Source organism: Hydractinia symbiolongicarpus, chromosome 12, assembly GCF_029227915.1.
Source record: "Hydractinia symbiolongicarpus strain clone_291-10 chromosome 12, HSymV2.1, whole genome shotgun sequence".
Taxonomy (NCBI): Eukaryota; Metazoa; Cnidaria; class Hydrozoa; order Anthoathecata; family Hydractiniidae; genus Hydractinia; species Hydractinia symbiolongicarpus.
The window spans coordinates 5923303-5938034 of record NC_079886.1 but is presented as its reverse complement, the minus strand read 5'-3'; the positions used below and the strand labels follow the sequence as shown (position 1 = coordinate 5938034).

Below are 14732 nucleotides of genomic sequence, written 5' to 3'. Positions count from 1 at the left end.
AAATTTTCTGTCCGATCATGTTCAAATCGATACGTCACAACCATGCGAATTTAAAAATAACAGCAATCCCGACGACAGACTTGTGATGTGTTCGTGTCACGTCGCAGCATGCTGAAATATCGTAATTTCTCTCTTAACTAATCACTGTCTTCGGTTAAACGCCGCATCTTACACTGCAATACAAAGTATATTCGAAGATAGGCGATGTTTAATCGAGCACAACTTGAAGTTATTGGAGGAAAGTCTTTAGCTAAAGTTGACTAACACACAGCCGTCGGAGACAGAAGATAACTTTTCTGGCAGATCTAATCCAACGCGTTCGCATACTTTTTATTTAAATAATCAGCTTTCATGGCATTTTGTTTTCTGAATCATCGCCGCCCTCGGTTAGGCACTAAAAACCTTACGCGTTGTCGAGTAAGCGTCTTGGACCTTAATCGGAATTAAATACCTCCTGCGAAAAAATAAATTGATTTATATGAACTCGATATTTCAATTAATGCCTTAGACCTTTTGGTATTAATGCTATTTATGTTTGAATCATATATTCAATATAGACTAGGTTCTGTATGTAATAGTATAGCAAGCTGTATTGATGTAAATATGTTTTGACACATTCATCTTTTTTGATATTTGGAACATATTTATATTTCGCATTTTTTTCGCAGGAGGTGAAGCTTTTGTTATTGAACAAAGACTCATATTTCTGTCCTATTTTATCTGTATAAAATAAATGCGCAATGGTTTCTAATTTCTTTGATCTTTCCGTATTGTTTTTGTAAACACTGACGGCGATTTTAATCAATCAACGACAGCATAAACCTGCACAGATGTTGCAAAAAGGGTTTATTGTTTCTGTTCTTTATTTAAGGTGACATGTTGAGACCTCAATTTAATACAGTGAAAAAAATAATACATTACTATTAAAGGATAATCAGGGAGTGGGCTTTCGTGCAATTCTGGCCTGGCAAAAATTAATTTTCTGTTTTTCCTCTTACTTTAACAAAAAGTAGTTAAATTAGACATACTGTTGAGTTAATTATTTTTAGGAAGTCGGTAGCAGAAAACTTCAATCGTCTGTACAACTTTACAAGGAACTGAAATGTTAACAATGTGTTAATAACGCATTCCCTTTAAAGGAATGTTCTTTAAAAAGACACAAAACTCTTGAAAGACGCACCATCTTTTAAAGATGTTTGTACTTGAAATCAAATTTGGATAAGAACCGAATTGAATAAAAAGTACCATATGATAATTTCTGTTTTCACTACTTTTAATATTTTATGGATACTTTATAAAGTTTTTAAATAGATTCGTCATGTTTCCATTTTAATCGGACATGTTCTTCAAATAGCTAACAAGAAACCCTAACCTGAAGTTTGAAGATTTCTGCCATTACCAACTTAGGGAAAATTTGAAGTAGTTCTGAAGTGCGGATTTAGTATAAATCAACCGTGTCACGCGACCTAGTCAAAAAACGCCGAGGATCGAATTCGAATTCTGTCGAATTTACCCGGAATCTGAAGATCGAAACTCCGCCTTTTTTCGCTACTTTTCGTTATTGACTATCTCATAACGCCAATTGGATCAGCCTATGTTGACCTGACCGGTAATAGCCAGTCTTGGCCCTATGTCATCCCGTGAGGCTTTCACCGTTGACTAGAATCAACCTATGTGGGCCCGACCTATTTATAGTCAGAAAATATGAAGTCAGCCAATCTAGGCTCTAGGTTTAACCCGTAAGACTTTCACCGTGGAATAGAATCTGCATTGTCATTAAGTCAAAATCGTAGGATGCCAAAACCAATTAATTTTTTTATTTATAGATTATTCTATCCATTGAATTCTTTTGCTAGGGCACAAAATTAGACTTAGGCAATTGCCTAAGCTGCCTAACCCTAGATCTGCCCCTGTGTGATGCAAATTCAAGAAGAATTAAAACACAGTTTTCGGTCCCAGAGATAATAAAAAACATATGCGAGAAAATGTCATTATAATATAAATTATTTTCCCCACCAACATTTATGCAATCAGGCAGGAGAAATTATACATGTCTTGCATAATTCAGTTACCTTGAATTAATGTGCAACACAAAATTTTGAAAGCTTAATAAGACAACGAACACAAAATCCAAAAATATTACAAGTCCTCAACTTCATCCTGGGACATAATTCACTTCTTTGGTTAGATAGACCAGCTCAAGCGTATTTTGCAATCAGACCATTTTGAAAACTATTTAATTAAAGCTTTTTGAGATTTGTTATACTAGAAACTACTAGTTTAAATTACTGTTTGGATATACTAGCTGTTAACAAAGTCCACAGTAGAAAATGATTTATCTATAATTCTTTTAGCAGGGAGTCTTGAACTGAGATTATATATTGAAACAATTTTCTTTGGTGTGGATAAGTTATACATGTTTTTGAGATAGCATTACAGTACATTCGTGTTATGTGGAACACTGTGAGAATTGTTTGAGAAAATTAGCGAATATCTCACTTAACTTATTCTTTCTCTAACTGGAACTTTTTCAAAAAAGCTTAAAATGTCCCACTTATTTAGATCTTTTTTACAAGTAGGAGATAAGATTTAATTTTCGACTTTTTGCAGAGAATGACATTGCATTAAATTACTAGCTGAGAAACCCAGCGTTGCCCCGGGTGTAACAGTACATGTCAATTGAATTGTGCTGGTCACTTTGTAAAACAAAAATTTTTTAAACTGTCTCTGACATGGTTTAACTTATTCATATCAGGTAGTGGTTAGTAGGCATATATATTACTTTATATATTTCAGTCAGTTTACAAGTTACCATAAACACTTGAACTAAAAATAGGTTAACCTATAGCCATTAAATGCACATTTATCTGGCTAAACTTGAAATACGGCCTTATAAAGCAAATATAAGGCGATCTAACTTTCTTGAATTTAATACACGAAGATAATGTTGTTTTAGAGAATTATAAACCCCCTGTAAAAGTTGTATAGATATATACAGGATCGTTGGTACAACAATCATGTGTGAGAGTCTAGAGAACGAGATTATATTTTCAGAAATAGTAATCTAAGCTAATTCTTTTATGTATAAAGACTTTCCGAACTTTTGACTCGATAAAACTGTACAGTAGCTAGATTTCTAAATGTTGCTCACGAGATCACATGGAACTTGAACATACGACCTTCGGTTGTCGGTCGATTGTTCCAATCCGTCATCGACCGGTGCTGCCACGACTTCTACGGTATCGCTATTAACAACGACAATGTTTCGCAACGCTGTTGGTTTATGTAATGTCGTTGAATGAAATCGTTTACAACACAGGTAATACAGTGCCACATCCCTCAATTTTTTGTTAAGAAAAACGTAAATTAATGGATCAACAAGAAATCCACAGATCATAAACATATATACAGCTTGGAGGCATATAATCTCCTTGTGAATGTCATAACACGGTTTCCACCATGTAATTATAAAGTTCGGGATGGATGAAAATATAATAAAAGTAAAAACAAGTAAAAACGGTACGATGAATTGCTTAGCGTTTGTTATTGACTCCCCATTCTTCACATTCTGTTGGAATTTTCTTCCTCTTCGCTTCAAATGCAAACCAATTATCGAATAGACCACCACAGCTATCAAAACATAAACTACATTTGTAATTGACATAGCAATGTGATATGGACTTAAGTCAATATCTTCAACAATAATTGCTGGTAATGCTGCAAGTCCACTTATAATCCAAGCTGCAATTATAACTTTCACCAAGCGTTGTTTTGTGACAATATAACTATATTTTATGTGCAAAGAAACGCAAAGAAAACGATCTGTTATGATGAAAAACATAGCAAAAAGCAACGAAGAATTTCCTGCTATTTCTATATAAGTCAATACTTGCCATAACTTCCACATACTGTATATATTGGCATCTGGATAGATATGTGCTATGTAATCAACAGCTCCAAGCATCAAAAGAAGTATTTCTGTTACACTCAAGTTTATCAGTAATGCTTTCTGATTTTTATTTTGTTTTTTGTATTTACACAAAGAAAATACTGCTAAAACGTGTAAACACAACCCCATGAAAATCAGAGCAGGCACGAAATAATCAGTTAGTAACATTTTGAGACCACTCTGAATATGAAACGTTCGTTACGTTCGTGCATATGAAAAAAACATCTTTTATTAATACTTATATATGGTGCATGTTCTTACACACATATGTTTGCAGCTGACTATAAATAAGTGAAGCACTGATTCATTGAAGAATAGAGCTAATTCTTTTTTTTTTCTTAATACATTGTTCTCTATCTTGTCCGATTATTTCAAAATTTAAATGAATTTCGCATCCCTTATGTGTTGGATAATACGTTCGATTTTGTACACAGATAACAACGATTTTCATGTTTGTTATTTGTTTGTTAACATGTTTTGTTTATCATAAACTATTTTCCGAATAAAACACAATGATGAAAACTTCTATTTGCTCAAAATAAAAACTTTAGTTATTAACAGATACAAAGTTATTAAAACGCCTGCAAAAAATCCCCTCTAATCCATTGCTGTAGTTTCGGTTTGCACGAAAGGTGTCATGTCAGTTCGAATAATTTGCACTCTATGTCAATCCAATGTTTGCAAAAAGGGAACGAAAGAAGAATGCTGGTGTGATGACAGTAATTCCAGATTTAGCAACACCCTTAAAGTGTTTTTATTATATTTCGTATATGTTTATAAGAAGATACCATAAGGACAAAGTAATATAACAACAAGAAGATCAGGGCCTAAAATGTCGCGATATGTTGAAATATCGTGAATATGTGATCATATCTGCTAAAACCTTCATTGTTTACACTCAAGGCTAATCGAGGCACGTCTTGAAGTTAGTTTTTTGAGGAAACATTTTAGTTTAGTTGACCAACATAAAGCTGACACGTCTTATCTAACGCGTTCGCATGACTTTTATTTAATCATAACCTGCATGACATTTTGTTTTTTAAATAATCGCCGCCTTCAATTAAACGCCCCATTAAAAACCTTACTTTGTAAATTAAGTGTCTCTGGACTTAATCGGGATTTACGGTACCTCTTGGGAAAACGAAAAAATTTATCTCTAGTTATTTTTTGTATCTTTCTAAAAAATGTTAGACGGCTCTAAAAATTTATGGCTCAGACGTTTTAGTATTTATGCTAACTATGCATGAAATAATATATTCCATATGAACTAGGTGCTGTATGAAATAGTTTAGCAAGCTGTATTGAAGTAAATATGTTTTCACATTTTCATTTTTTATTTACATATAGATATTGAAACTTAATTATTCTATTTATGATTTATACCAACAATTGTTTCTCAGCATATAATTTGTGATGTCATAATTTCGCATAATTTGTAACGCTTTCATTTCCATATCTCTGAAACCAATAAAATATTTTCTAAGAAATGGTAATAAAGAATAAATAAAGTTTCCTAGACAACCATTTAGACTCACTCAACGGGTGAAGCTTCAAAAATTTATCCTTGTTTCAAGCGCTGTGAGCGTTGCAACATATTTATGTAAGTTCATGATTTCGACCAATGGATTCGCTTGAATTGCCGCCATTTTGAATTTGTGCGCGCATTATTTGCGACCGAAAGAGACTCCCGCCTTAAGGGTCTATTGTTTCTGCTCTTTTTTTAATGTGACCTATTGAGACCTAAAATTTAATACAATGAAGAGAATAATACAATACTTATAAAGGATAATCAGGGTATGTGCAAGTCTGTCTTTGCGAAAATTAATTTTCTGTTTCTCCTTTTACTGTAAAAAAAGGGAGTTAAATTAAATATTAGATACTGTTGAGTCGATTATCTTCAGGGAACTGGTAGCAATAAAATTGAATCGCCTCTGCAAATCTATAAGGAACTGAAAAAGAAAAGTTCATCTGTGGTTAATAATAAAATAGTAATAAAGCTCTTGAAACGAAACACATTTTGAAGATTTTTGTATTTGAAATACAACCTGAATGAAAGCCGAATTGAAAAAAAGTACCATGTGAAAATTTCTGTATTCACTACGTTAAATATTTTATAGATACTTTTTAAACTTAAACAGATTCGTCATGTTTCTATTTCAGATAAAACATCCTCTTGAATTAGCGAGCAAAAACCCTATAGTATAAAAGTTTCCGCCATTACAAACCCAGGTTTTCCATTAGCTTTAAAAGTCTTAAAATTTTAAGCAGGTCATACCTAAGAATATGGAGAGAAAAAAGTTACTAAATATGCTCAATTTTAAAATATTTGAATCTCAATTATTATCATAACTAAAATGTAGTTTTACCGGAACTATTTGTACAACTTGCGATTAAAATAAGGTTTCTGATGTCCCCTCTCTGGATTTTGGACTTAGCTAATGGACAGGAAGCAAGTATTTTAATATAGACTAATCAGTGGACCGTGAATAAATTCAAAATACAAGCTATTTGCAAGCTATTTTAGCCAATCAGAGAAAAGATGCTAACTTTTTCCCTGCATAATTAAAGAATAAGATAAAAATTACAATCGTTTTTTGGGTAGAAATATGAATATAGCATACATCTTGTGTATATACACCAATCACATTGCATTGCATCAAAATAAATAAAATAAATTCTGTAAATTTCCACTTTATTAAATATCACCTTCAAGAAGTTCAAATTTTGTTGTGATTAACGATTTTTCTTTTCACATCTTCCTAACAATAAATAAGAACATAAAAAAAAAACAGCATTGCAGCAACTTGGTATATTGGTATCGGGGTATTGGTATGGTGTTACATCGCATAATATATTTTATGAAACATTTTATATTTATCACAGATCTTTGTACTTGACATCGACCAACTTGTGACCAGCAACTGGATTAAAAACTACTTTAGTATCCACTGCCAAATTTGGATTGCATCTTTTGTGCATATTTTTCAAGAAAGAAAACAGTGTAGCTGGTCACTTTGTAGTTGTCGATGTCCGTCTGTTCTTCTACACGCGTCTATATGCGTCGGCATACATAAAACGGATGGGACCAATTAATAAAGTTTGCCATTCTAAAGATAGGGAAGTGTTCCTTCTGGCGCAGTCGCCCACTTGCACGCACACACGTCACAGTCAACCACAACAAATCCAGTACCATGCCATGTTGAGCTATAGAATTCAAGGGTAAGTCCCTAATATACCGTGTTGAGTCATGCAAGAGTAAGTCACTATATAGTGCTGACGTCATCAATGCTGCAAATGATTCAAATAAATTCTAGCGCACTATGTAGGGGGTATTCCTTCTGGATAATGATGACGTCATCAAAAATCAACGCATGCGCAATCAAGAGGTGAACAACTGCGCTGGTTTGACTAAAGTGAAATCCTTGGACAAAATTATTTCCATACAATAAAGAATGAACACACATTACGCGAAAAAATTACGCGATATTGCAAAAGGTCGTGGAATTAAGGGGTATTACGGGCTACTCAAGGCTGAATTGATTGCTCTATTGGAGAATATACCACAGAAACCAGTCAGACTTATAACATCAGATGATATGGACTTATTTGAGACGCAGGAGATGGCCAGAACGCGTCCAACTATAGGGGTGTAATCAGGGAATGGCATAACTGGGTATTACCTCCATCCGAGGTGGATCTCTTCGAGAAACAGGAACTGTCTAAAAATCGTTCGATTGTCGGGGATAAGATGAAAGGGTGGTACAACTGGCTTGTGGACGCTGGTCCAAAGCCTATAAAAGAGGAAGTCAAGAGAACAGATGCGGCCTTCAAGCGTAAGTTTATGGGGTTCTATAATAGGATAGCTAACGCGATACCTATACTTCAAACTAAGGTCGAACGGGAGGCCGAAGAAGACTATCTTCCAGATATTAAAAATCTATATGATCAGCCGGGGCAAGACTATACCCCTCAAGAACAAAAGCATGCTCTCCGCAGGACCTTTTGAAGTTTTAGCGTTCCTGGCATAGGAGGGGCAGACGTAGACGGGTATATAGGAATGATAAGACCCAACGTGAAAACCTTGATTGAGGACCAGGTGGTGAAAATGGGGGCGGCAAAGCTACAGCTATCACTATGGTTTATGTGGAAGAAGAAAACAAATTCAGAGGAGGCTAACGATGAATACATTGAGATGAAAAAAGCCTTTAACGGTTCATCGTACATAGAACCTCCGTAGAGACCCTACGTAGACCTCTACAATTGGGAAGGTATAGAGTTCCCTACAAGCATCAAGAGCATATACTAGTTCAAGAAGAATAACAAGAACACTGCGGTAAGCGTCCTATACATAACGGGGAAGAAGAAGATCAATATCCTGAGGCGATTGGAGCACAACGGACGTAACAAGCAGGTGAATCTGTTGCTTATCACCGATGATAAAACACCCACTACACAGCCGTCAAAAGTCTATCTAGACTCCTAGGCAAGGAGACTACGAAGAATAGGAATGCGATGCACTTCTGCCTGAACTGCTTACAGGCCTTTCCTACAGTTGAATCGAGGGACAAGCACTATGGCTACTGCAATGAACACAAGGTAGTCAAGATCTTAAATGGTTATACTACAGGGATGGCCAACAAGAATTCAAGGTACCTTTTGCCATATATGCGGACTTTGAGAGCCTGCTCATCCGGGTAGAAGATACAAGGGGTATAAAGACGAAAAAGCTGAGTAAGCACGTACTATGTGGATGGTGTACGTATAGCACATTTGCCTATGGGGATGTACCGAACCCGCTAACAGTATAGAGGGGTAAAGACTGTGTAAACCGCTTCGTTAACCACCTAGAGGATGAAGTTAAAAGGCTATACTATACCTACCCGCAACAACCCATGCTGGAACTGACAAAGGTGCTAAAAAGGGAACATGACGCGGCCACGCACTGAAATATCTGCACGAAGGCCTTTAACGACTGCAAGAATAACCGTAAGATCAGGTAACACTTTCACTATACGGGATTGTATAGGGGCGCGGCGCACGGGATCTGCAACCTTAAATACAAGATACCTAGCCATATACCCATTATCTTGCATAATCTTTCCGGGTACGACGCACACCTTTTTATCCGAGAATTAGGCGAAAAGTACGACACCAAGAACATTGAGTGCATAGCAGAGAATACTGAAAAATTTATCAGTTTTAATGTTAAAATCAAGGTACCCCTTGCAGGCATGGCATACGGGAATGTTGAGACGTATAAAGATTTGGTAGAGATTAGGTTTATCGATAGCTGTAGATTCATTGCATCGAGACTAGACAAATTGGCCAGCAACATCATTGGAACAGGCGCCATAAAATGCCACCAGTGTGCAGATACTTATCTGAAATTCCAAAGCATAGACGTCGAATACATGGCAAAATTCTTCTGTAAAAATTGCAACTCAAATTCTACGAAGCAATTAGACAAGGAGAAACTAAAGGCAAACGTACCATCCATGGCAAAGTTCATCGACGAAAGGGCGTGTATCCTTACAAGTATACAGACGATTGGAGTCGGTTTGAAGAGTCAGAGCTGCCTCCCAAGGAGGCATTTTACAGCAAGCTGAATATGAAGGAGCACTAAAGTATACCGGGATTAGGTTAGAGCTCCTTACGGATCCCAACATGCTGTTGATGTTCCAGAAGGGTATCCGGGGAGGTATAACCCAAGCCGTACACCGGTATGCTAAAGCTAACAACAAGTACATAGGAGATCAGTACGAACCGAAGGTTGAATCATCCTACCTCCAATATCTCGATAGCAATAACCTGTACGGCTGGGCGATGCATCAAGACGTTCCAACGGATGGCTTCAAATGGGTGTCAAATACTGGAGCATTGACAGAAAGGCGAATCGAGAAGCTCGTTATGGAAAATAAACATGGGTACATTTTAGAGGTAGATATAGACTAACTGAGGAGACTACACGATAGACATAACGACCTGTCGTTCTTGTCGGAACGCACGACGGTCCACAAGGTCGAGAAACTGGTGCCGAATTTGGAAAACAAGTGGAGTTACGTGGTACATATTGGGGCCTTCCATGAGGCCTTAAAACATGGGCTTGAATTGCAGAGGGTGCGCAGGGTCATTTAGTTTAACCAGAAGGCATGGCTCAAGGGGTACATCGATCACAACACGAGGCTGAGAACGGCTGCCAAAAACGACTTCGAGAAAGACTTTCACAAGTTGATGAACCTCTCGTTGTTTGGCAAGACCATGGAGAACATCCAGAATTATCGCATTCAGCTGGCCACAAACGAGGACAAGCATATGAAGCTTGTAATGAAGCAAAATTTTAGGGACAGAAGCCGGTTTAGTAAGCACCTCTTAGGTGTTGAAATGGGCAAGACGGAGGTGAAGATGAACAAACCGTTGTATATAGGACAGGCCATATTGGACCTGTCAAAAATGGTAATGTAAGAGTTCCACTACGACTATATGCAGCCCAAATATGGTAGCAAATTGCAGCTCTGTTACATGGATACCGACTTTTTTATATACTATATCCGAACAGAAGACATTTACAGGGACATTGCAAAAGACGTTGAGACACGCTTCGAGAAGAGTGCCTATAATCCAGATGATAACAGGCCTCTTCCTCTGGGGAAGAACAAGAAAGTCGTCGGTTTGATGAAGTATGAGTTAAATGGGAAGGTTATAACCGAATTCATCAACCTAAGGGTCAAGCTATACGCCTATGAAAGCCTCACAAAAGAGGGCCGTGATCGCAAAGCAAAGGGCTAAAGAGATGTGTTACGAAGAATTCCATCACCTTTGACATCTATAGGCGATGTCTGGAGGAGGGCATTGATATCTACAAGAGTTAAGTGTTGATTCAAAACAAGAGGCATGAAATCTACACCCAGGAGGTAAACAAATTAGCATTAAACAGGACAGACTTGTGCAACCTGATCGAATTACGACACTTGCCGTGACCATTCCCGCCTGGTATCTACGCGGGAAGAAATGGAGGTATGTTTGTATATCGCTATAATTCTACCCTACGTCCTGATTGTTTATGTTCTTTGTCGTTATAAACGACTGCTAATAAAGATGTCTGATATTGCACGAGTATTCGAAAATGCCTCTGCAGAATTTGAACAAGTAGAGAAACCCATCGATGAACGCCAGGCTTTGAAAGATGCCCTGAGGAAAGGCAAGGGGCACCTTCTACCCAAGAAATGCACAGAAGGGTTTGTTGACAAGGCGCCAGAGGAAGCAATTGAGAAGGTACATGCCGAGTACGTTCAACGTGGGCTCCGGGAAAAAGGTGAGAAGACGGTCAAAGCGTTGACTACTCACGTGATTAGCCTGTATGCACATTTGATGGGGAGTTTGTCGACATCGACAATGTAGATGAATTACATCAAGATATCGAAGAGAACCCTATAATCCGAGGCTCTATGACAGATCTCGGTGTTCTAGTGCACTGCACCATCGCCTGATGTCTGGCCCTAGTTCTGGTTGCAGGGCATACCACCCGGCATATGTCTAAGAAAAAAGTGGATGCTGGGACTAACGAGGAAGAGTCTCGGATGTTGCTATAAAATAAATGAGTGGAGTTGAGAAACAAGACGAGAGATCATCACAAAGCCACCAAAGCATCCAGGAAGGGTTGCACAGGGACACAAGTTGGCTGCAATGATGAAGAAAAGGAAGGAAGAAATGAGTCAACAAGAGGGTACTGTAGAGCCTACAGTCAAAGCCTCTTCTGGGACAAGTTCCGTACAGTCAGTTCACAGCTATGGTGTCGGTACGCTGGCCATATTGGCAATATTGGCAAGCTCTGCCCTGCCTGCCGGGGGTCTTTGGTGAACAATCACGGCGGCGTGCTGATTTGCTCAAGCTGTGTCACCCTGTACCCTAAAGTTCATAACCGGAAGTGGAGCTACTATTAATAAATGGATGTTGCGAAGGACCCCCACACAGCAATCTTCACAGGACCCACAAGCTGCGGGAAAACGCAACGCGTCTTGGACCTTCTTGAAAATGAGTGTAGGGCACACAATCACAATATTGTGATACTATGCCCTACCCTGAAATAGAATGAGACATACTTTGAGAGAGCATCACTCTGGAAGGATGATTACGTGTTCCTTATAGACGCTGGAAATGAGCTGTTTGAATGGACAGCGAAGTTGTCGTCGTTATTGGCAGGTGAGGAGAGCCTTTTTATAGTCGACGATATGATAGCTGATGAAGGCTTCCACAAGAAAAGGCAGTCGTTACTTGAATTGGCTATTTCAGGTGGGCATAGGAGGCACAACCTTTGGGTACTCACGCAGTCATATACAGCTCTCTTTAAAAATCAGAGAAGGCAGAAGAAGGCCCTGTTCTTGTGGTATCCTCATGAACGCAGTGACATGAGGCTAATTGATGAGGAGACCAACATGATCTCCGATTGGGATAACATCAAAATTGAACTGAAAAAGTCAAAGCATACATGCTTGTACGTGAGACTGGAACATCCTAGGACTTGGAAGATTCTCGAGTGACCGCGCTGAAAACCTCTGGCTTACGTTGATATATTAAAAAGATGTCGTCGCAAGTTAATTTCAACGTAGGAGCCATCGAAACCCTGTCTAATAACCAGAATCAACCTATGTTCAAAAAGGCTGATTTGGGACGGTTCTTGGGTAATGAAAATATTAAAAATATGACAATACCTTCAACGTTCCTATCTACCAGGTCCGAAATAGTAGGATCCAAGGGTGCATCTCCGAGGTGCCCCCTTGGTAAGGCAAGAAATGGGAATGACGTTTTTGTCTCACTTGAAGGAGCATTGGAGATTGTTTGCCGTTCCAGGTAACCAAAGGCTGTGGGGTCATCAAATGATTGACCAGGGCAGGTGGCCAAAAACTACAAGACGAACTTGAGAAGTAGCGTCAGACCATCGAAGACAGGGATAGGGCCGTGGGCTTCATCAGTGATGAAATTGAGGATAGGGACAACCAACTCGTGGCACTCGGGGATGAGCTCGAGGATAGGGATGAACAACTCAGTGCTCTTAAACAAGACAATTCGGAACTACGGCATAGGAATTTCCCACAACGATATCAATATGATACGGTGCTATGCGTTGTTGATAAAAGTGATCCTCACGAGCATGGAATGAAGGCATACTTAAGCACTATATGATCCGATTTCAGCGTAGGCAGCTCGGTGCAAGAATAAGCACGTTAGGATAGATGTACCCTGATATGACCGTGAGGAAACCTGAATGCGACGACCCGAATGCTGTACATGCCTGGTGCCGATTTCGGGACGATACCCTGGGCATTGAGAATTGTTACCTAAATCACTTCACGTTACCTGACGATGTTACGAGGGATCTATTCGAGGGGATGTTTAATAGTGACATGTCGTAAGCGGGCGCTAATTTTAATACTCACAAGGGTATTAAAATTATAGGGAAAAATCCGCATGACTACCCACATCATATAACATCAAAGGCCTCATTTAGTGGTTGGTTCCCAACCCCTCCCTGTGGGATATTATTTTTGACCATTTTGGCTGTATGGTAAAAGGCATTGAAATATCAAAAAGATGAAATGTACAAAGGAATCAATTTACAATCAACTGCGATATCCAGGTAACTGTGCTACATTGCTGTATCAAGGCAGGGTCAGTGACCGGATATTGCCCTACCTGCCTGGACAATTTTAGGTATCGAGGTGGAGTATACCACGATGGTTTTGAATATCCCACAGAAGAAGATCTTTTATACAGACGGGCGTCAGGCAAAAAAGCATGGGGTACATTTGCAAGAAGCGATATCGACGATCATCTTGAGGGTGACATTGAACGTCTAGGACTGCATATCGTTGCGGTTAAAGAGAACAACTATGGCGCACTCTCTTACCAGGTCATCAAGGATAAGGACTTGAAGCTATAGGATTTGGCTCATATTGCAACAATAGGCGATGTACTCAACTTTCCGATACCGGATAGACGTCTAGTCGATATTGATTTGGAAAATGAACCTAATGTCATCAACGACATCGTCTATGGATACCCGTTCTACACCCAACATCCTTTGGACTATGTAAGGGATCCAAATGAAGATAATGACGAGGATGACAAAATAGATCTGGATGACCTAGGTGAACTCCTAAAGAACTATTACCATTCCTTGATAACATCCAGCGGTACCTGAACATCTGGTAGCTGCATGAGTTCCTCCGAAACAAAGCTCCTTTCGGGACCGTCCTTTACATAGTATAAAACACGGCTACCTGTCTTATATACGATCCAACCTATACATTTTCCTACTCCAGAAAGCATCCGTTGTGCAGTCGCTATGTTCTTCTCCTGGCTGTAGCAGGTAGAGATATAGGCCATCGTCAAGTAAGGGCTTTTCCTCGGGATATTTTTCGCTTTTGCAAGCGGTATCTCATCCAGCTTGATCGCCTTGTTAGGTTTCATGCCAATCATGGCAGTCTTGCTGATTTTTAGATTTTTTAAAATGGTATACAAATGCTTAACCCAAATGGTACTAGGCTTCCCAGAAATCAATTCCTACGCATCTTGAGGCTTAAAGAGTCTTTCGGAAAGTACCTTGTTTTACGACTCTACAAGGGCCGTAAACGTGTGGTGGTATTTGGTGGTGACCCTTTTAATTTCGACCCCCTTGCCTTCTAGCAACTTCGTTACATCTGACTTGAATTCGGAACCATTCTCACATTGGAAGGTGTTTGGGTAGTGTAAAGATCCTGCTTTGTAGATATCTTTGATCATGTCC

General features: G+C 38.7%; 1 protein-coding gene across 1 annotated transcript; it reads right to left on the bottom strand.

Annotated features, from left to right (window-relative positions):
• Positions 1-801: 801 nt before the first annotated feature.
• LOC130621185 (melanocortin receptor 5-like) lies at positions 802-4117 on the bottom strand. The gene is made up of 4 exons (XM_057436503.1): positions 3152-4117; positions 2997-3029; positions 1029-1097; positions 802-822 (listed from the first exon to the last, which is right to left on the bottom strand). The coding sequence occupies exons 1-4, from the start codon at positions 4115-4117 to the stop codon at positions 802-804; spliced, it is 1089 nt and encodes a 362-aa protein (XP_057292486.1).
• Positions 4118-14732: the final 10615 nt, after the last annotated feature.

Coding starts and splice junctions, on each gene's coding strand:
- LOC130621185 (XM_057436503.1), bottom strand. CDS start 4,117: ATGTTACTAACTGATTATTTCGTGCCTGCTCTGATTTTCATGGGGTTG. Junction 1,098..2,996: donor ATTGTTGTACCAACGATCCT/GTATATATCTAT, acceptor TTAACATTTCAG/TTCCTTGTAAAGTTGTACAG. Junction 823..1,028: donor TAAAAATAATTAACTCAACA/GTATGTCTAATT, acceptor ACATCTGTGCAG/GTTTATGCTGTCGTTGATTG.